This window comes from Colobus angolensis, unplaced genomic scaffold (genome assembly GCF_000951035.1).
Source record: "Colobus angolensis palliatus isolate OR3802 unplaced genomic scaffold, Cang.pa_1.0 Scaffold5, whole genome shotgun sequence".
In the NCBI taxonomy this organism is placed as follows: domain Eukaryota; kingdom Metazoa; phylum Chordata; class Mammalia; order Primates; family Cercopithecidae; genus Colobus; species Colobus angolensis.
In genome coordinates this window covers 11,440,958-11,462,056 of record NW_012118487.1, presented here as the reverse complement: position 1 = coordinate 11,462,056, position 21,099 = coordinate 11,440,958, and the positions used below count along the sequence as shown (strand labels likewise).

The following is a 21,099-nucleotide window of genomic DNA, read 5'->3' as shown; positions in this document are numbered from 1 at the left end:
AATCAATAACACATAAATCCAATCATTACTTCCTTAAATATCTATCGATGAACAAACATGCTGTTTGGGAAATTTAAAATACTAAGACATACAATCATATCAAAATATTTATAAAAGAAGTTTCAAAGATAAGTGAGAAACTATTGACTTCTCCAACATGAGTTAAAATAAAAGAGCAGAAGTAAAAATCAAGTAGTTTTATTATATTTGGATTGATTTGTTTTGACCATGTTCTAAGCACCTGGAAAGGGGGTATATTTTAAACTATATGTAATATATTACCTGTGATAATAATGTTCTCAGAGCGAGAAGGCGACCTTGACTTGCGGCTTCATGTAGTGGTGATCGATCTGCCCAGGAACCTGTCAAAAAAAAAAAAAAAAATAGAAAACAAACATTTGTGAGTCAAAGTGATTACTAGTAGACACAATCAATTCCAAGGTCACATAAATTCTTCACACGCAGTTCTCCACAGGGTGACCCAGATACTTATACTGTATATTAGGAAATTTGACTCTTATTGCAGGAACCAGATAGGCAGTTCCCAACATGAGCCACGATGCATGCTCTGAAATTGACCCACCCCAGACTTACTGTGCCTTTTTAAATTTTTTTTATTTTTGTTTATAGATGGAGTCTCACTCTGTTGCCCAGGCTAGAGTGCAGTGGCATGATCTCAGCTCAGTTCAACCTCTGTCTCCCAGGTCAAGAGATTATCCCGCCTCAGTCTCTTGCATAGCAGGGACTACAGGCACACACCACCACGCCTGGATCAGTTTTGTATTATTAGTAGAGACAGGGTTTCACCATGTTGGCCAGGCTGGTCTTGAACTCCTGACCTCAAGTGATCCACCTGCCTCGGTCTCCCAAAGTGCTGGGATTACAGGCGTGAGCCACTGCACCCGGCTTACTATGCCTTTTGAATTATCTGCCCTCACTATTACCCCTAGTGAACCACTAGTAACATTTTTCTTCCTGACTTTATGCTTGGCTGGCCTAGAGGTCTTAGTTCCAGAGGGAGGAATACTTCCGCCCAGAGATATAACAATGATTCCATTGCCGTGGAAGCTGAGAATGAGCTCCTCCCGCCTCTGAGTCAACAGGCTAAGAAGAAGGGAGTTATGGTGTTGACTGGGGTGACAGATCCAGACTTCCATGGGGAAACTGGACTAGTACCCCACAATGGAGCTAAGGAAGAGTACGTCCAGAGTACAGGAGATCCTTTAGGGCATCTCTTAGTATTATCATGCCCTGTGAATAAGATCAAAGGAAAATCACAACACCCAATCCAGGCAGGACTATGAATGGCGCAGCAGGAATGAAGGTTTTGGTCATCTTGCCAGATAAAGAAGTATGACAAGCAAGGATGCTTGCTGAAGGCAAAGGGGTTATATAATGGGTAGTAGAAGAAGGTAGTTGTAAACACCAGCTATGATCACGTGACAAGTGACAGACATGAGAACTATAATTGTCATGAGTACTTTCTCCCTATTTTGTTAAGAATGTTAACATATATTAAGCAAATTTATCTTTATTTTCATTCCCTTTTTATTCCTTTATAGGTAACATAAGATGTACTAATTTTTTAAATCATGAGATATCAGGAAAGGAGTAAACATCATTCCAGAACTTTACCTCTTCTTCTGGAGAAGGGATTAGTGCGTCTTCTGTTATTGTCAGGATAGTAATATTATATCTGGTGGAACCATTACCTTGTTGTTGCATTTGTTTTGGAGATTATGTAGCTTAAGGAGATGCATGTAGGAGCCACGTTGACAAGGGGTGGATTAGTGATGGTAAATTTCAGGTGTCAACTTGACTGAATTAAAGAACACCTAGAGAATGGGTAAAGTACTGCTTATGAGTGTGTCTGTGAGGGTGTTTCCAGAGGAGATTGTCTTGTGAGTAGGTGGCTGAGTGGAGAAGAGCTTCTTGCAGTATGGATGGGCACTATTATATGGTTGGCAGCCTGGAAAGAACAAAAGAAACTCTCCTGGAGTTGGGACACTCTCTTCCTCCTGCCCTTGGACATCAGAACTCCAGGCTTTCTCTGACTTTGAGACTCTAGGACTTCAGTGGCCCCCTGGGTTCTCAGGCCTTTGACCTCTGACAGAGAATTACATTGGCTTTCCTGGTTCTGAGGCTCTGGTACTTGGACTGAGCTATGCTACCACATTCCAGGGTCTCCAGCTTGCAGACAGCCTGTCGCCGGACTTATCAGCCTCCAGTCATGTGAGCCCATTCCCCTAATAAATCTCATCTCATATATCTACATCTTTCTCTGTCTATGTATCTAGGTATCTATCTATCTATCTATCTATCTATCTATCTATCTATCTATCTATCTATCCATCTATCTATCTACCTATCTATCTATCACCTATTTGTTCCGTCTCTCTGGAGAACCCTGACTAATACACCTAACAGAGAAGAGGAGAATTAGGGTCACCAGATCAGCCACAGACAAGTTCTTTTCATGGTTTTTCACATTGAACCCTCCTCTCAATTTTGTTTTGTCCTTTTAGCAGGAAGAGCAGCTTGAATGCCCACCTCGCCACACTCCCAGCTCCTTCTACTATTTCCTGTGGTCCCCCCACCTCAGCTTGCCCAGACTCTGCGGTGTAGGGGCTGCAACATGTTGCCATGGAGGGCAAGTAGCTGAGCCCCACGTCTGAAGTGAAGCATGAGCACTGCTTCTGCACCCAAGCTCTCCTGAATGACTCCCAACAGGGTCCTAGTGGTTAAGCATTCTGTTGCCTGTTGCTATAAAATGGGTATCACCACTGTGATAAGGAAGGACCTCCAAGGCAGCTAATTATCTCCCCCGCAGTAAAATCACTCTGCATCAACCAAAAGGCAAAACAAAGAAGACAATGCTTGGTCATGCCCGTCAGGGCTAGGAGCATCAGCTCTGGAGTTAGACCATACGACTCTCTAAATCATCACATTTCATCTAGATTTCATTTCCTCGACTTGAAGATGGAAATAATAACTGTATATACCTCAAGGAGATACGAGAAACTAAATCAGATAATATACATTGCACTTAGACTAGCGTATGCACACAGTAAACACCATTCAACATTACCTGCTATTACCATTACTTGTAAGTCAACAGAGAGAAGAGAGACTCTGCCTGCTTTGCCTTAGGATTTGTATTTCTGAGAAAATTCTGTAATATTACCAGACACAAAAGCATTGATAACTGGTAAATGACTTCTGCCTTCTGCACCAGGCTGGAGTAACAATCTTAACATTGAGAAAAACCGACTTATTTAATGATAACCTGATTGCCTAAATAAAAGCAGAGAATGCTTGCACAATCCTCACCATACGCCAGGTCCTGTCCTGGTTACTGGGCATAAATTTACTTGTTTTGTCCTCACCCTGATCCTCTGAGGTGGGCGCTATTATTATCTCTGTTTTCCAGGTGAGGAAACTGTGACATGCAGAAGTTAAATAACTGGCCTAAGGTCACACAGCTAGAAAGGGGTGGACGTAAAATTGAAACTGCAGCCTCCTACCTGCAGTGACAATACTTTTCACTTGTTGAGAGATAGTAATCCTATCTCGCAACACACACACACACAGACTCTCTCTCTCTTACGCGCAGAGTATGTGAAACATTTTAGCCAATGGTAACAGCATACATCTCTCTGAGACATTTTGTTCCTGTCATTGATTTCATTACTATATATTTCCCTCTAACACTCCCTCCAAAATAAAACCCTTCAATCTAAATAGAAGTTTCATTTCATTGTATTCTTAGCAAAAGTAGGCTGTTGCTTAACAAGATAAAGTTTACTGAAACAAGATACCATAGAAATAGTACAGGAATCTTGTAATCCATTGTAAGTAACAAATTAGGGAGGCAAAGGCTAACTTTGATTCTAAGTTTTAGCAAGATCTTTTTAATTTAGTGGGGTGAAAATTAAAAGCACTTTTCTCATTCTTGGGTTCTGTTTCTTAGATAGGGAATTTCTATTGTCTACCCAGTCTTTATTAATCATCTCTTATTATTTTAAAATATAATCTGTTTCATTCTGATTCCTTTTCAGCAAATTTATTCTACTCCCTGATTTCAATAGAAAAAAAGACAATGACAATTAAGTCGTATCACATATTTATAAGAAGAAAAGCAATTCCTGGAGTATGTCCCTGAAATGATAGAACTCCCAGCCAGTTTCTTGCACTGGTGTTTATCTTGAATTACAGAATAACCATAATTGAGGTTTACAATTAAAGATGTTACAACTCCCAAAAGAAGACTAATGTATACTTTCTCTCTCAATAACAGATATAAGTTTCCATCTAGTGTTATTTCTCACTTATCTAGAAAAGTTAGTAAGCCAGACACATAATTCTTTTGAGTTTTCATTTGCAACAAGTTACTGTGATTAGCAATACTGTGTATTACTTCTTTCTACTGTGTGACAGCTCTATTCTATATTCAAGGCAGAACTGCAATAATGCACACCAATAAATATTTTTTGGTAGGACAAAAATTGGTGGCAAAGTAATAACTTACACGAAATTGGAACATTACATTATCATTAGGTAAAATGCAAACATCATCGTCACAAATAATGTTCTTTTGGGGAAAGCATTTTGCCAGTTCCAGCTTCTAAGATGAAATCTGATGCTTTAAAAATCAGAGACCTCTGTTTGTATCATCATTAAACAACATGATTGCAGAATGAAATTCTGCAGAGCTTCAGAACATATATCAATTTTTTGTGAACACTTATTTAAGAAAATATGAAAATTATAATACTAACTTTGCAAATAGATTGCATATGTGAAGCCACTTTGTTCAGTTTAATCAGCAAAGCAATAATAAATCAATAAAAATTTTAGTAATCAATGCCTAAATGTGTTTAGATTTAAATAATCACTCATAATATTTATAATGATCCGTTTCTCTCTTGTATAATAGTATATTTAATTATCCTTAATTTATCTCTTAAACACAGGTGGTGAATTATATGGTGTCAACCCATTATCCCTGCCTATTTTTCCACTGTCACTAGCTAACAGGACAATTAACCAGATGTTGAAGTAAAGCTAACAATATTTGTAGCTGAAGGGTACTTGATGTTTCTTCCAGCCAGCTCTTCTCCCTTGCATACTAATGTGTTTGTTCATCAAAAAGATTGTATTAGTCTTCAGAACAATTTCAGCATTACTTGCTGGGATTGAGAGAGAGAGAAAGAGAGAGAGAGAGAGAAGGAAAGGATTACTTAGAAAGCAGGCCACATCAGGGACAAAATAAAAAAAATGTAAGTATTGTAATCCCAGGACTTTGGGGGGCCGAGACGGGCGGATCATGAGGTCAGGAGATCGAGACCATCCTGGCTAACACGGTGAAACCCCGTCTTCTACTAAAAAATACAAAAAACTAGCCGGGCGAGGTGGCGGGCGCCTGCAGTCCCAGCTACTCCGGAGGCTGAGGCAGGAGAATGGCGGTAAACCCGGGAGGCGGAGCTTGCAGTGAGCTGAGATCCGGCCACTGCACTCCAGCCCGGGCAACAGAGCGAGACTCCGTCTCAAAAAAAAAAACAAAAGTAAGTATCCAAATCTCATGCCCCAGTTTCCCCCCAGGCTGTCACTTAGCTTTCTGGCCCCACTGCCATTTTCTTTATCATCCAAACTTAAGTCCATCAAGATAAGGAGAGAAAAAAAAAACAAAAACTGAAGCCAGATATTATGTATGTGCACTTGCTATTATTTCTATTAATAGGACCTCCTTTGGCATGAAAAAGCTGAACGTCATCGTCATCCTCAGAAACGAGTTTTGAATGCTGGATGAGGGAGCCCTTGGCCCATCATGCAAGAACGAAGCACATGCTATCATTTCATGAACTGAGCTCTGCTCACCTGCAAAGGACCTTGCAATCTCTCACTATTCCTTGAAGAAGGGGGATGGGAGTGGAGAGCAGAAGGAGAAGAAGAAAATAGAGAGTAGGAGGAAGTGAGAAATGGGATCGAGTGTAGGAAAAAGGCTGAGGGGCCGGGCAGGCCTGGATTGGCACCCCAGCTTAGGACAGTGGCCTTTAAAAAGTCATCTAACCTCCCTGAGGTTTTGTTTCCTCATCAAATGAGAAAAGCACAATCCATGAAGCAGGATTGAGGGAGGATTAGAAATGAACATGTTAAGTGCCTGCTCTCTAAATGCACAATAAATAATAACTAGCATTATTGGCTAAACATAAGCTGGTAAATGGGGGATATTTTAATATGAGTTTTAGGGAACAATATTTCCCCCTAAGATAGGGAAACTCAAGTAATAAATAGCATCACTTATTGACTAAAATATTTTTCTGCACTGTCACCTTAATTAAATGACATAAAACAATTGAGTGATTTATAAATATATATAAGCCAAGAACCAACAGCTGCTGTTACATTTTTTTTCTTTCTGAAATAAGAAATAAAAAATGAAGCTGTTTCAATCTATTGCAGAAGTAATTTCTGGAACATGTATACCACTCAATGAAAAAGAATCTTACTTGTTTTGAACTGTGTATTTATTTCCCTGTAATTTATTTTCTTGTAATTCCTTAGAAGAATTTATGTAATTAATCTAATAACATATGAGAATCAAAGGTACTGCAATGTATATCACCTTCCAATTTCTGTATGAACTAAGTTTTCACACCTTGTTTGTCCCCTTCAAAATCCAAAATCTAGTAACTACAGATTTCTATTCAAATATATTTAATATTAAATATCTTATCTTTCAATATCAATATGCTTTATATCAGAGAGATTTATGAGCCATCTCAAGACCAAACAAAATATAAATATCTTTATGTACAACTACATACTAATTTTATAATTGTGTTAGACTTTCATTGAGTGTCTAAGATAAAAGCAATGCAACCCTTACTTTAAAAAATGTGTAATTTAACTCTTTAGGATAAATTATTCAGTGTGAAATTGTTTTTTAAAGTGTCTGTAACTTTCACCATGCTAATCAAATTCCTAGTTATTCTCTCTCTGTAGCTACACAGGAGGTGGCTCTGATTATATTTAGAAGCAACTCTTGTTCCCAGACATCTGGTATATAATTTACAGGGAGAGAGCCTGCTCTGTTTTGTAAACACCACATTGCTAGAGAAAAACACTCACGTTTTTATATCTATTCGATTTTGTAAGGTTTGATACCATACCTAAATCACCATCTCCCCATGGTACTTCACACCAGCCACTGTCGAGGTAAATCCGACTCATGCTTTTTTTTTTTTTTTTTTAATCAGCAAGAAAAGAAAAAATCACTTGTCATTTGCTAGTTCTGTTCGGCCATTTTAAGGAGCTCCAAGCTCCTTGTAATATGACCGTCAGCCTCCAAAAAGAAAAAAGCTGTTGAAAAGGTGATTTATTTTCAAAATTGCTTTTTCTTATCGATCACTTCTCTTTACTTGAGAAATTTCTGGTCCTAACTTATTTTTTCTCCTTACAACATGTGCCCTGAATTGAAATAAAAGCACTACAATTAGACCTCTGTCCATGGCCATGGAAAAACCATATTATTATTAAAAACGTCTTTGTGGCCGGGGCCGATGGCTTATGCCTGTCATCCCAGCTGCTCTGGAGTCTGAGGCTGAAGGATCACTTGAGCCCAGGAGTTTGAGATCAGCCTGGGCAACATCGTGAGAGAACTTATCTCTGCAAAAAAAAAAAGAAAAGTAAATTTAAAAAATTATCTGGGCATGGTGGTGTGTCCCTGCAAGTCCCAGCTACTAGGGAAGTCCTAAGATGAAAGGATTGCTAGAGCCTGAGTTTGAGGCTGCAGTGAGCTGTGTTCCTAATACTGCACTCCAGCTTGGGCAACAGAATGAGACCCTGTCTCAAAATAAAACAAAACAAATAAACAAAAAAGCCTTTACCTGCTCCCAATCTTAGAACATCCCATCAGCAGAAGCAGGATGTGGACTCAATAGAGAGCTAGCTTAGCGATGGTGCAGAGTTTAGCCACACCCGCTCTTCCTCAGTGTTCTCAAAATAGGAAAATAAGGGAATTAATTATAAGGAGAGGGAATAAGCAATGACATTTCCATATAACATTTTCACTTCAGTAAAAAATGGCAATACCTTTTTTAGATCTCTTACTATACATAATATATATATAATATATATTTTTAGATGGAGTTTCGCTCCTGTCACCCAGGCTGGAGTGCAATGGTGCAATCTGGGCTCACTGCAACCTTCACCTCCCAGGTTCCAGTGATTCGCCTGCCTCAGCCACACAAGTAGCTAGGATTACAGACATGCGCCACCACACCGGTCTAATTTTTGTATTTTTAGTAGAGATGGGGGTTTCACCATGTTAGTCAGCCTGGTCTCAAACTCCTGACCTCAGATGATCCACCCACCTCGGCCTCCCAAAGTGATGGAATTACAGGTGTGAGCCACCCTGCCCAGTCCCTGTAAAATATTAAACCAACAATCGTCTTCACAATGGAGGTGGATTTACCATGAAGCCAGTGAAACCCCTAACCTGCACAGACTCCCCTCTAAGACTCTGCCCCTAATTTCATGTTACTTTTCTAAAAGGAGCCCCTAAAGTGTATAAGCTTCAGACTGGACAACATCTAGCCCATCTCTACTCACAAGTTTATAAGCAAATTAAAAATCACCAGGCATTTACTAGCCTTTATTGTATACTTTCAGACAACCACAGAGCCACAGAAATCCTTGAAACATGGTTTCAAGGGAAATAATGTCTGGCATTTCAATGCATTTCTAAAAGCCAACGTCTTTATCTTAAACTAGCTATTCCTTTTTCACTTCCCTGTTGGTTTAAACGGTGTTATCATTTCCCTCCATCATCTGGTAATAATCATATGGTGTCAAATTTAAGCACAATAATTTTCAAGCTACCGGTTTTCTCAGTTAACTATTACTGATCACTGGAGCCACAGACAGAGCATGCTGGATTTAAGTATAAGATAGACCTGAGTTCAAATTCCGGCATAGATATTTACTAGTTATGTGACCTTTGGCAGTTAACATCTTGAAACTCTGTTTTCTCAGCTGTAAAAACAAGGGTGATTCTACCTACCTAATTGAATTGTAATGAATGTAAAGTACTTAGCACAGTACTAAATGCATTTGGAACATCACAAATACAGTCCAAATTTCATTTTAAACAATTACTTTCATATACCCCTATCAGCTTTTAACTACATCTTTCAAACAGAAGGAAGGATAACTTATTTAAGATAATGATGCTTTATCTCATCTTATTCCTCTTGCCTATATATCCGTAGGAGATAAAAATAGAGAATTGTCAAAATTTAGTAACAATTATTACATGCATATGGATTACTCTAATCTACATAGCTCCCACGCTGATCTCTCCCACAAATTTCAGTGCCACATGTTAAAATTTACTTCTGGGGATTCACCTCGATACTTTCCTGGCATCTCAATACATTTCTAAAAGCCAACACCTTTCCCTTATGATTAGCTATTCCTTTTTCATTTCTCTATTGGTTTAAACAGTGTTACCATTTCCCTCCATCACCTGGTAGTAATAATATGGTCTCAAATTTAAGCACGATAATTGTCAAGGAAACTATATATTGAGTGTTTCATATGCTTCTTCGAAAGGAGTCAGTTATTTTTGGCCCAGTGTTTTTTTCTGTTGTTGTTGTGATTTCTTTCCCCACCTTGAGTCCTTACCATCCAAGCACAGTCTTTGGATCTATTTACACTTACTCTTGAGGAGCTCCCTACTAGTGCCATGAACATAAATATTATCCACATGTTGATTACCCCAATTTTAGGTTTGGCTATTCAGCTTCTCCACTTGAATATATAAATAGGTAATTCAGCTTAACATGTCCCAAACTGAACCCTTGATTCGTTACTCCTAACGTCTCCTGATCCGCAAATGGTAACTCCACTCATCCAGGTGCTTCAAAGCCAAAACCCTTTGCATAATCCTTAGTTTCTATTTCTCTCGACCGCCAGGCCCACACCAGGAAGTCATTTTGCCTCTACCATTTAAATGTATCCAAATTTTGACTGTATCTCAACTTTCACCACTATACCCTAGTCCAAGCCACCATTATTCTCATTTGATGTATTGCAAAAGTCTCCTAACTAGTCAGTGTGTTTCTGCCCATGCCCTTCCAGTAATCTTTACTAAACATGGGAGCCAAAGCAATCCTTTGGAAGTTAGAAAGAATCCAGTGGCTTCCCTTCTCACTGGAATAAAATCCAAAGCCTTTGTCATGAACTATGAACTCTCCAGGCTCTGATCTCGAGTTCTACCCACTTTTTCCTAGGCCCATCATCCTCATCCAGCCATACTGGCCTCCTTGCTTTTCCTTACACAACCTTCTGTTTGCTGTTTCTGAAGTACTCCTTTCTGAGACACACATCACTTGTTCTCTGACTTCAGTGCTCCCTGAAATATCACCTTATCAGAGAGGCCTTCTTGACAACCTTCTATTAGAAAGTCCTCCCTGTCCCTTCCCTAGCATTCATTCTTTGTCTCCTTTCCCTGCTCTACTTTTCTTCTCAGCACTTATCACTAGAATGTTAGACCTTAGAAAGCGAGACTCAATTGATTTCATTCATTACCATATCCTCAATACCTAGCACATGAGTGAATGTTGCATGAATGAGTGCTCAGAGTCACATGATCACACCCAAATTCATTAGAACCTTGTCTGAGCAGCCATATGGAGCTTTGTAATGAGGTTAAAATCAAGGGCTGTGAAAGGAGGCATATCTGAATTGGACTCCTGACTCTATCACATATTGGCTAACTCCGTTTCTTGACATTGCTAAGTTTCAGATTCCTCATCTATAAAATGGGGGCAATCGTATTTACATATTCTAGCTGTTCTAAGGGATACATGGACATGAGAAGTGTCTAACACAAAGTGTGTTCTTAAGAAAGTCAATGTTATTATTTCCATTGCATTAGGACTTAGGGCAATTAAATGACTTGCCCCAAGTTATAAACAATAACTGACAAAGCCAGGAAGCAAACTCGGTTCTTTTGAACATCCAGTTGAAATTTTAGGGTACAATATTCTTTTCAACCCTAGAACTCACAGGGCACTTGGTGGACTGTTAATCCCTAATGAGTCCATCATAAATATAACTAACTGACTACACAAGTGAAGAGTTACTTCAATAAAAGGAAGAATTGTGGAATTGTGTTTTCTATATTTTCATATAATAATATGCATATTTGAAATAGTAGCAAAACACAGCAATACAGTACTATTAGCTGTAATGTCATATTGATTATAAAAGTTGTACATTAAATAAATGAAATTTAAAATACACAAGAAATCATAATGCTTGTTTCTAAATACAACCATTACAAACATTTTAGGGTGTATCTTTCCAACTTTTTTCTAAAAACACACATTTTTTAATCAAGATACAATCATACTGTTCATAATATTTTTAACCGATTTGTTTCATTTAAGATGTCTCATGGTCATTGTTCTATGTGAAAAAATATAGTTCTACCACAAGTGATTATGATATATTGATATGTATTTAATCATATAGCTAGAGCATTATGTATGTATTTATTTAATTATCAAATGATGTTTAGGTGGCTTTTAGTTTTGGGAAATCAAACATTATTACTTATCTTTGTGAATAATTATCTGCTTAGGGTAAATTCCTAAAATTTTGACACATGCCATCAAATTACCTCCAGCAAGACTGATCCTATTTACATTCTCATTAATAGCACTGGGAAAATGTAAAGCTAAATCTAGTGAAAGTTTGCTGAGACTTGTCTTTTTTCTCCTTTTAAATCAAAGTATGGGGGCATTTTTTTAATTACATTTTTTTCTTCTTCTTTTTTTAAGAGACAGAATCTTGCTCTGTCATCCAGACTGCAGGGCAGTGATGTGATCAGGGCTCACTGCAGCCTTCAAATCAGGCTCAAGCAATCCTCCTGCCTCAACCTTCTGAGTCACTGGAATAGCAGGTATGTGCCACTGGGACTGGCTCTATATTTTCAGTATATTTAAGCCATGTCAAAGAAAATTGTATACAAAATTAGATTTTTAACATAAAATAATAGCTTATTTTCAACTTCCTTTGGAGTCTCTATCTGCATTGAAGATATATGAGATTCATTCAGGTGAATTAGTTAATTCTTTTCTAAATTTTTGCCATTGCCACAGTTCTATTATCTTGCTAATGCCTGTGATTTAGGGCATAGTTAAGTAATTTATCCTTCATTTAAGAAATGACGGGATTGTCTTTATTTCTATAATAATTGCATTCCTTCTGGACTTTAAGGACCATGAAATGATGAGACTATTTATTGCTGCTCTCCGCCTCTAGCACAGTGCGTAGCACACAGTCAGCACTGGATGGGCATTTGTTGGATTGTTGAATGTCTTCTTTGTAGTCAACCACTTTTTTCCGTGCTGGTATATTTCTCAATTTTGTTGTTAATTATGTTTTTAAAAAGTAACAAAAAGGACATGTGTATTGGGGTGGGGAGTAGGGATCCAGTTACTTTCTCAATCTTTGAAAGAAATTATAGTGTTTTAATTTATTCGAAAATATGCTTTGTATGTTTGAAAAACATAACCATTTCTAATGACATTCTTTGAGCTCTAGCTATTACATAGTAAATATAACTCTTACAATCTTGGGGGCAGGAGTCATTTTATCTTGAATCTGCATTTTCAACACTTAAATCAATCACCTGTCATACGGGTGTTCTACTGAAACTTATGCAAATGTATGCATATTCCTTTTTAAAAATAATTCCTCCTCTTTGGTACTGTGCTCATTCTCCTTTATATCTTTCATATTTTTCTATCATTATAATTAATGACTTCAAGTCAGAACACTTTAAGGAAGTTGTTCTAGTCATTTACTTGCCTAAATCATCCTCCTACTTGATGTCTAATTTGCATGATTTAAAATTTCCAAATTGCCTGTAAACAGTCTTTTCCTGCTTAATAGCATCTTTTCTTGTTTCCATACTTACTTAGAAACACCTGCTGAAACAGAAAGGTAAACAAGCCAGAGTCTAAGAGTTTGCAGTCATGTTTAATATACAGTCACAAAATGAGTCAGCCGATGCAGTTTCCATACACGAAAAGGCGAGAATACAGAGCAGTCCTTTGCCATGCCATACATGTACATTTCAATCCACATTCTGGAAAGCACCCGCAGTTTAAAGTTAGTATTTGCAAAACAGGCCAATATGGTTTATTTCAGGACACCGACAGATTTGAAATGGCTGCTATACTAACCTTGACTGGTCAGAATACCCCAGCTAGCTTTTCGTTTAGAAGAACATTCCTCTATACTCGCTAGCCTTCTTTTCGTGAGGACCTGCTTAATGCAGTTCATTTCAACAGCAATATCTGCGACATAGTTTGGTTGACGTTTTTTGTCTGTGACAGCCAGGTGTCATAACTGCAAGTGTTCTAGCAAGAGGAAATATCAGTGTCTGAATTTCTAACTATTTTTTCCTTCCCTTCAGACTTTCACAGAGGTTTCTGTGTGCTAACTTGAGAATGTCTTCAAAATTGAACTCTATTCATAAGCACTTGGAGCAGGGCTGCTAGGTGCAATGAGGGGGATGGGCCAGAAATGCTGGAGCATTTTCTATTTTTAAAGCAGAGACATACTGCAGCCGGAAGTCTTTAACTGTTTGTGTGATATAGAAAGTAAAAAGTGGGTATAATTGCTTTTCTTAGTCGAAACAGGATAGAAATTAGTTCTATCGTTAAAAGATAAAAGCCTATTTAAATAACTTACAAATCAATCAAATGTAAAATTGCCTGTTGATAATGACTGCAGACAGAATATTGCAGTCAGAAAGCTCAGTAGTGATCAGTGACTAGGTTAGCCTTTCTCCTTCATCCTCAGATGCAAGTATGAGATGTGCATTAGGGCTGGGCACGGTGGCTCACGCCTGCCTGTAATCCCAGCACTTTGGGAAGCCGAGGCAGGCAGAGCACTGAGGTCAGGGGTTAGAGACCAGCCTGGCCAACGTGGTGAAACCCCGTCTCTACTAAAAATACAAAAATTAGCTGGACATGGGGACAGGGCGCCTATAGTCCCAGCTACTCGGAAGGTTGAGGCAGGAGAATCACTTGAACCTGGGAGGCAGAGATCGCGCCACTGCACTCCAGCCCGAGTGACAGAGGGAGACTCCATCTCAAAAAAAAAAAAAGAAAAATCACGTTACGGTCAGCTGGTAGCCAGCTCATGTTTTCATTTTGCAAGGATCTAAGTTTAGAATTGGCTTCAGTACAAAATCACAGTCCTCTTATTTATATAGGCACAGCTCACTATTGTGATTTTTCTAGAGGTCATTTCTAAATCAAAAGACGTCAGCAGTCAATTTAAATACAGCTGAGATTGTTCACCCTAAAAGGCAGAGGAAAGGGTAGTTGGCAAGATGAGAGGAAAAACCAAACATGTGCCTGGTATGTTTTGCTGGCCTATAAAGTTGAAAAAGGCACACAGTCTATGATGGAATCAAGAGCAGTGACCGAACTATGATAGGACTCCAAGGATTAAGTGAGCTGGTGATCACGTTACAGAGTATTAACATAGTGAAGTCTGTCTTGCTGAAATATGGTGACAGATTCTGTTATCTGTCTTTTTTCATCAGTATTTTTAAGGCTCTACCTTCTTCTAGTATATAAAAGGAAAAAGAATTACTGGGGATATTATCTTCATGTAACAAGTAAGAGAAAAAAATTACGACTATAATTCTTTCCTAGGTACTAACCTATTAACATTTGCTGCCATATTACGTTGCCAATGTTTACCTCAAGTTATCACTAGTGAATACCATGCATATCTTTTCCTTATCTTGAATTAAGTTCTAATCCTGCCAGCTGTTTGTGTGATCTGGGGCAAGTAGCTTAATGACACCAAAGTTTCCTTCTCTATAAAATGAGGAGCTTGGATGTGACCAGATTCTATGACTAACACACAAAGGGTAAGAGAGTGCGTGAGCTGTAGACATATTATATGACCACAGAAGCGGCTAGATACTCCCAATGAAACTGAAACTCAGAGCCAGCTTGGCCCAGGCTATTTGTATGGGTGGCACATTACTAGGTGAAGTGAGAAAAGACTGAAGGGGCCTATTCAGTCCAGTATATTTACATGAAGCAATTGTCATTCCCCACTGGCTCTTTGTCGCCTGGTTTGTACTCATAAGGGTAGTACGGTAATCTACACAACCCATAGAGTAAAAGTAAATTTTAATTTTTGTTTAAAATTAAATTAATTAAAATGTTCAATTTTAAGCTTATGCTCATTATTCTGTAACAACAAAAGCTTTATGCTTTTTGAGTAATGCATATTCCTACAGAATGTATAATAATGCATAATAATATTCCTACAGAATATACGTAGGAAGTTTTATCATAAGTATTGTGACAATTTTTGTTTCATCGTCAGTACTGTGACAATGTTTGTTCTGAAAACAATTTTAGACATCGTGTATTATAATGATCTATTTCTATGTCTCCCCCACGGGGTTGGGTCCTCTGATCACAGAGATTGAGAATATACAGCTGTTACTGCACAGGTCTAAGTACTGTATCTCTTAAGCCATGGGCACTAGAAGAGTTGTTAAAGAGTAATTTGAATATGGAATTTCCTAGAATGCTTTAAGAAGGCTTTCTGTAGTCCTTAATGGTAGTAAACAAATTTCCAGGGCAGTGGAGAAAAAAGAAGCCAATGGATTTGAGCATAACTCACACTTATTGAACTGGGAAAGATGTGCTGGGCTTCAGGAGAAGTCTTAGTCCACAAATCCATCAAATGTAAAATTGCCTGTTTATAATGACTGCAGGCAGAATATTGCAGCCAGAAAGCTCAATTTGTGAACTAAGGAGAACCTATCAATACTTAATTCTTTTAAAAATTTAAAATGGATCAAAAGCAAAAGTAATTTTTTAAAATGACTCCATGGAATTGGAGGAAAATGGTATATGGTTAATTCACTAGAAAATGACAAGGAACAGAAGAGTGAATAGACTGAGTGTCCTCGGTGTATGTTCTGTGTGCTCAGCTGTATGGATTCATTAAAAAGAAATGCACAGTGAGTGAATGTGTTAGGGACAGAATTGTTTAAATGCTGGATACCTATGACTGTACATATAAGAGAGCACTGCAAAATCTCGAGATATCTAGAAGAACATTAAGCCATATGAGTGGGCAGAAGTTTTAAAGAGAGCCAGTATCAGATAAAACACTAGGAAAATAATAAAAATTACATTCTATAGAAGATAATGGACTCTGAATTATTATGGCTCAGAAAAAGCATCTAAGATATACCATAGATGAGGGATGGCCTAATGTTACTACTGACAAGGACTAAAATAAAATGTTGAACCTTGTAGGATATGAAACAAAGGCAATTCTATCCACCCGCCTCAGCCTCCCAAAGTGCAGGGACTATTGTATTTCCATTTTAACCATTGCTAATGTCCCTGAAAACACGGGGACCTGTGTCTGGTTTGGTCACTAATCCTCAGTGGGAAAGTGATGTTTAAGCTGGAAAAGTTTCAAAGAAGGGCACTGGAAACCATCAAAGATATGAAGACACTTCTGCAGCAGAGAATTCTTAAAACTTTTAGATGTTTCAAACTGGAAAGTTGAAATCTAAGAGTCATTATGATAGAAAGCTACATAATTATGGAAGGCATAGTTAAAAGTGAATAAACGTTTTCAAGAAATTCTGAAAAACTGGAAAGCAAGATCACCTTCTGACAATTTTTAAGGCTAAAAAATTGGGGACACAAATTTAGCTTTTCGGACTTACACAACCAATCACAAACTTAGAGAGCTCACTGCTTCCAAGAAGTGGTATTTAGATAAATTAACAAATGAGTGATCCACAGATATGGATTTTTGAGGGTGTATTCCAGAGTTTGGGAACTTAAAAGTAATTGTTACTCCACTGTCAGAAAAAGAACATCAGGATAAATATATTCCTGCCTGAATCTGGGTTGGCAGTTTTCCCCATTTTTTACTACAAAAATTTCAAACATATATGCATATCCATACACAGTGTCAACAATTATCAACTTACAGTTATGTCTTGTTTCATCTATAACTCACCCACTTCCCCACAAAAACTCCTAGGATTATTTTGAGGCCAATCTCAGTATATAATTTCATCCATAAATAGTTTAGTATTATCTCTAAAAGATGAGTCTTCTTCATAATTATAACCACAATATCATAATCACAAAAACAGCAATACCATAATATTAACAAGTACAGGTTGGTAATTTTTATTTTCTGAAGAGCAGCTCAGTTCACAGACTGCCTTCAATAATGATACGTAAGTTGATATAACTTTTAGGTCCTTTATCTCAGGGCAAAAGTCTGTGATCATCTTTTCATTTCTGAATGTCTTTTTAAAAGTGTAAGATTCCTATCCTTAGAAAAAATGAATGTTTACTCCAAAATTACTATTAAGGGCTCACTAAGTAAAAAATAAAAGCTTCTCTCTAAATCACCACAAAGAAATCCTAAGGTTTTCTTTTACCTGTTAGTGCCAAATTTCCACCATTGCAAAGACGCATCTGGAACGGGCCATTATTCAGTTCTCAGAGGTTGTGTTGCTTTGGGTTTCTTTACAAGGCCATGCACTCATACAACCTTTAGGAGTCATGTCTGAGCTCAGTTCTTTCTCCATTTTATTTTTTATTCTACTTTACTTAAACATGAGTACCTAAATCTGTTGGCCTAGTGGTAGTGAGTGAGGGCAGATGAGGTCTGAGGGTAAGCCTGACATAAGCATCTTGGAAAAAAAATTGAGCAGTTGTTATCCAACAGTTAACCTTTGTTTCAAGGGTCATTCATTTCTTGTATAAAGGTTGCTGGGAAACTACAGATGTCAGTCTTGTGCTGTGTGATGTCTCCTCTCCTACAGGAGAGAATGGAGTGGTTAGGAAAGGTTACAAGGGTCTGAAAAAAATTACAATGAGAGAAAATATGGGTGGAAGTGAGTGGTTGGGATTGAATGGTTAGGTAAAGGATACAACGCTCTGAAAAATCATAATTTGAGAAAATGTGATTGAGATCATTACAAAACCACACATTTACCATCAGGGCCTAAATACTATGGTGAACGATATTTTATTAGTATGTGTGTGCAAGGCTTTGAGAATAAATGTTATATAAGAAGGCCTTTTCAACTTTACCAACTTTGATACAAGTAAAAACACTGTAAGCATAGTATAAAATCCAATTAAATATAGTTTAAAATAATAATGTCATATGGTTTCACGAAATATATTTTTATTATAGATCCTGAAACAAAATGATAAAGGGCTTCTGTTGAGGAAAATATATCTGTTCCCAATATCCAGGATACTGAACCAACAATAAAGATTAGTTTTCCTTTAGCTGTTACTTAAGGATGATTTCTATCCCACTCAAATGTTTGTCAATATTGAGAGCTAAAGGTTCTCAAAATGTTTAAAATATCTTGTATAATGTTAGAAAAGGTATTCCTGCTTTGGAAATATTTTAAACTGAATAAGATTGATGATTTTTTTAAGGCACAAATAATCCCTCCATGCATAAATAAATAATAAAGTACAATTTTAATTCAAAATATCTAAATCCTTAAATCATGAGGGACCATCATAAACTGTACCAAGGTTTATTAATTTTTATTTGTGTAATGAATGAACGAGGTGAAATGTCAATCATTCATTTACCCATTCGCTCAATATGTATCAGATGTCTAACATGTTTTATGTCCTGGGGACACACAGGTGAAAATAGTTGCTGCCCAGTTGAACCCTAAGCTCTTGGGAGACTTTTAGAATTGCGTGAACCTTAATCAAGCCATACTCGTAAGCCTGAGAGTCAAAGGTTCTCAGAGTCATGACAAACTTAGCAAATTCCCATAGTTAGGTTGTGGGGATGGCCCCTTAACTGCTAACATTGTCCATAAAATATTTGATTTACATATCGTTTTCACTGATGGTAAATAAATCGTGGTAGCACCCTAAAACAGTCAGTCCTAAAACAAAGGGCATGACTTTATTATAGACAGTACATTTTTATACTAAGATTTTTATGAAGCACAAAAGAATTCTGTGGAAAAGGAAAGCAAAAACTACTTTTGCTATTGTTATCCTTAACATGGTATCCTTGAAAGCCTTTGGTTAGCATGTAAACTGTGAAATTAACACATTTTGGCCAGGTTTGGTGGCTCAGGCCTGTAATCTCAGTACTTTGGGAGGCTGAGTCAGGCAGATCACCTGAAGTCAAGAGTTTGACACCAACCTGATCAACATGGTGAAACCTCGTCTCTACTAAAAATACAAAAAGTAGCTGGACAAAGTGGTACATGCCTGTCACCCCAGCTACTCAGGAGGCTGAGACATGCGAATCGCTTGAACCGGGAGGCAGAGGTTGCAGTGAGCTGAAATGGTGCCACTGCACTCCAGCCTGAGCGACAGAGGAAGACTCTGTCTCAAAAAAAACAAGACAATGACAACAAAACACAAAAATATTTCACGTCTTTGATATGAAAAATATTAAAAAGAAAGATGTCATTGCAAAGAAAAAAATTAAACAAGCAAAAATCTAACCAAAAATATTGATTCTATTTTTGAAAACAGGACTTGACCTTTCTGCAGATTTCTGCTGAACATATAAGAAAATATATACTTCTTAAAAATGCCAATTTTATTTGTAACCAAGATACACAGAAATAAAAGTAGCTCTCATTGATGTCACTTCTTATAAATTTCACTTGCATCAGCAGTTTACCTACATTTGATATAACAAATGACTTTACAGTAGAGCTATAAACAGAACTATTTATTCCCATATAGGATAGTTGTTAGGAGCCTCAGCCCTGCAATCATACTGCCAATGGTGGGTCCATATCCCAGCTCAATCAAATATTAAATTTGTTACCTAAAAATATTACTTAATTTCTTTGTGCTTCAATTTCATTATCTGGAAAATAAGGTTAACAATAGCACCTACTTCACAGAATTTGTGATTAATACATAACTGTAGAATTAGTACATTAATCAGAACACTGCCTGGTACACAGCCAGTCCTCAATTAATGTTAGCTTATGGTATTATGCTTATCGGTGGTATAATGTAGATATAAATGCACCATTCATGCTTTCTTCTCCTAATCTTGTCTTTCTACTGACGGGTAAAGTTAAATAGCAAATTGAAAACTTACAACTCAAAAGCACTTTAGTTATTGGTAAACCCCACAAATGTTCATGGTTCATTGTTACTTGATGCCTATGGTGTACACAAAACAGCATCTTGGCATACTAGAGTAAGTTTGTCCCTTTGTATGCAAAATAAAACAAAGAAGAAAACAAATCAAAGCAAGCAAGCAAACAAAACAGCCCACGAAGATGAAACAACCACCAAAAAACCCCACAACCTGAAGAGCTGTGGGCTCAAAATACATCACACCTATATCACGGGGGTGCGTCTACCCGTGGCAAAGAAATCAGTGCTGGTTGACATCATATAGTGTAACAGACCAGCCATTTTCATGTAACAGTCAAAAAATTTAGAGAGGGAAAGTACTTCAAATAGTAGAAATAAGAAAATTAAAGAATAACGGGTCTGGAAGAAGCCACAGGTTTTGAAATAGTTTAAAGCAGCAGTACTCTGGAAGCACAGAACTCTCCAGAATAGCCTTCTCAACAGTCCCTGGGTTCGCAAAGGTGTTGCCAATGGTAATGAAGCCAGATGACAGTCCCTAGGTGCAGATTTCCTGGGTTGCTGGGTTGAATGAAGCACTTTTACTTAAGTTCTTCCCTGGATTAATTCCAGATTAACAGACAAAGGACTTAGTACAGTTTTTGTTAGTTAGTTTGTTTGTTTTGAGACGGAGTGTCGCTCTGTCTCCCAGGCTGGAGTGCAGTGGCTCACTGCAAACTCCACCTCCTGGGTTCAAATGATTCTCCTGCCTCAGCCTCTTGAGTAGCTGAGATTACAGGCATGTGCCACCATGCCCGGCTAATTTTTGTTATTTTTAGTAAAGACGGGGTTTCACCATGTTGGCCAGATAGTCTCAATCTCCTGACCTCATGATTCGCCCACCTCTGCCTCC

The 21,099-nt window shown here is 37.7% G+C and overlaps 1 protein-coding gene across 2 annotated transcripts in view; it reads right to left on the bottom strand.

Annotated features, from left to right (window-relative positions):
- The window catches only part of ASB5 (ankyrin repeat and SOCS box containing 5), a 67,779-nt gene that overhangs the window by 8,696 nt on the left and 37,984 nt on the right, over positions 1–21,099 (bottom strand). The window contains exons 1-2 of one of the 2 annotated variants that reach the window (XM_011959581.1): positions 17,534–17,765; positions 283–362 (exon numbers count right to left, since the gene is read on the bottom strand). In XM_011959581.1, the coding sequence (XP_011814971.1) occupies positions 283–362; positions 17,534–17,570 (117 nt within the window). In that variant the 5' untranslated portion in view covers positions 17,571–17,765. Of the gene's footprint in view, positions 1–282; positions 363–17,533; positions 17,766–21,099 lie in introns of those variants that run through there. The other variant, XM_011959580.1, reaches the window with a different exon arrangement.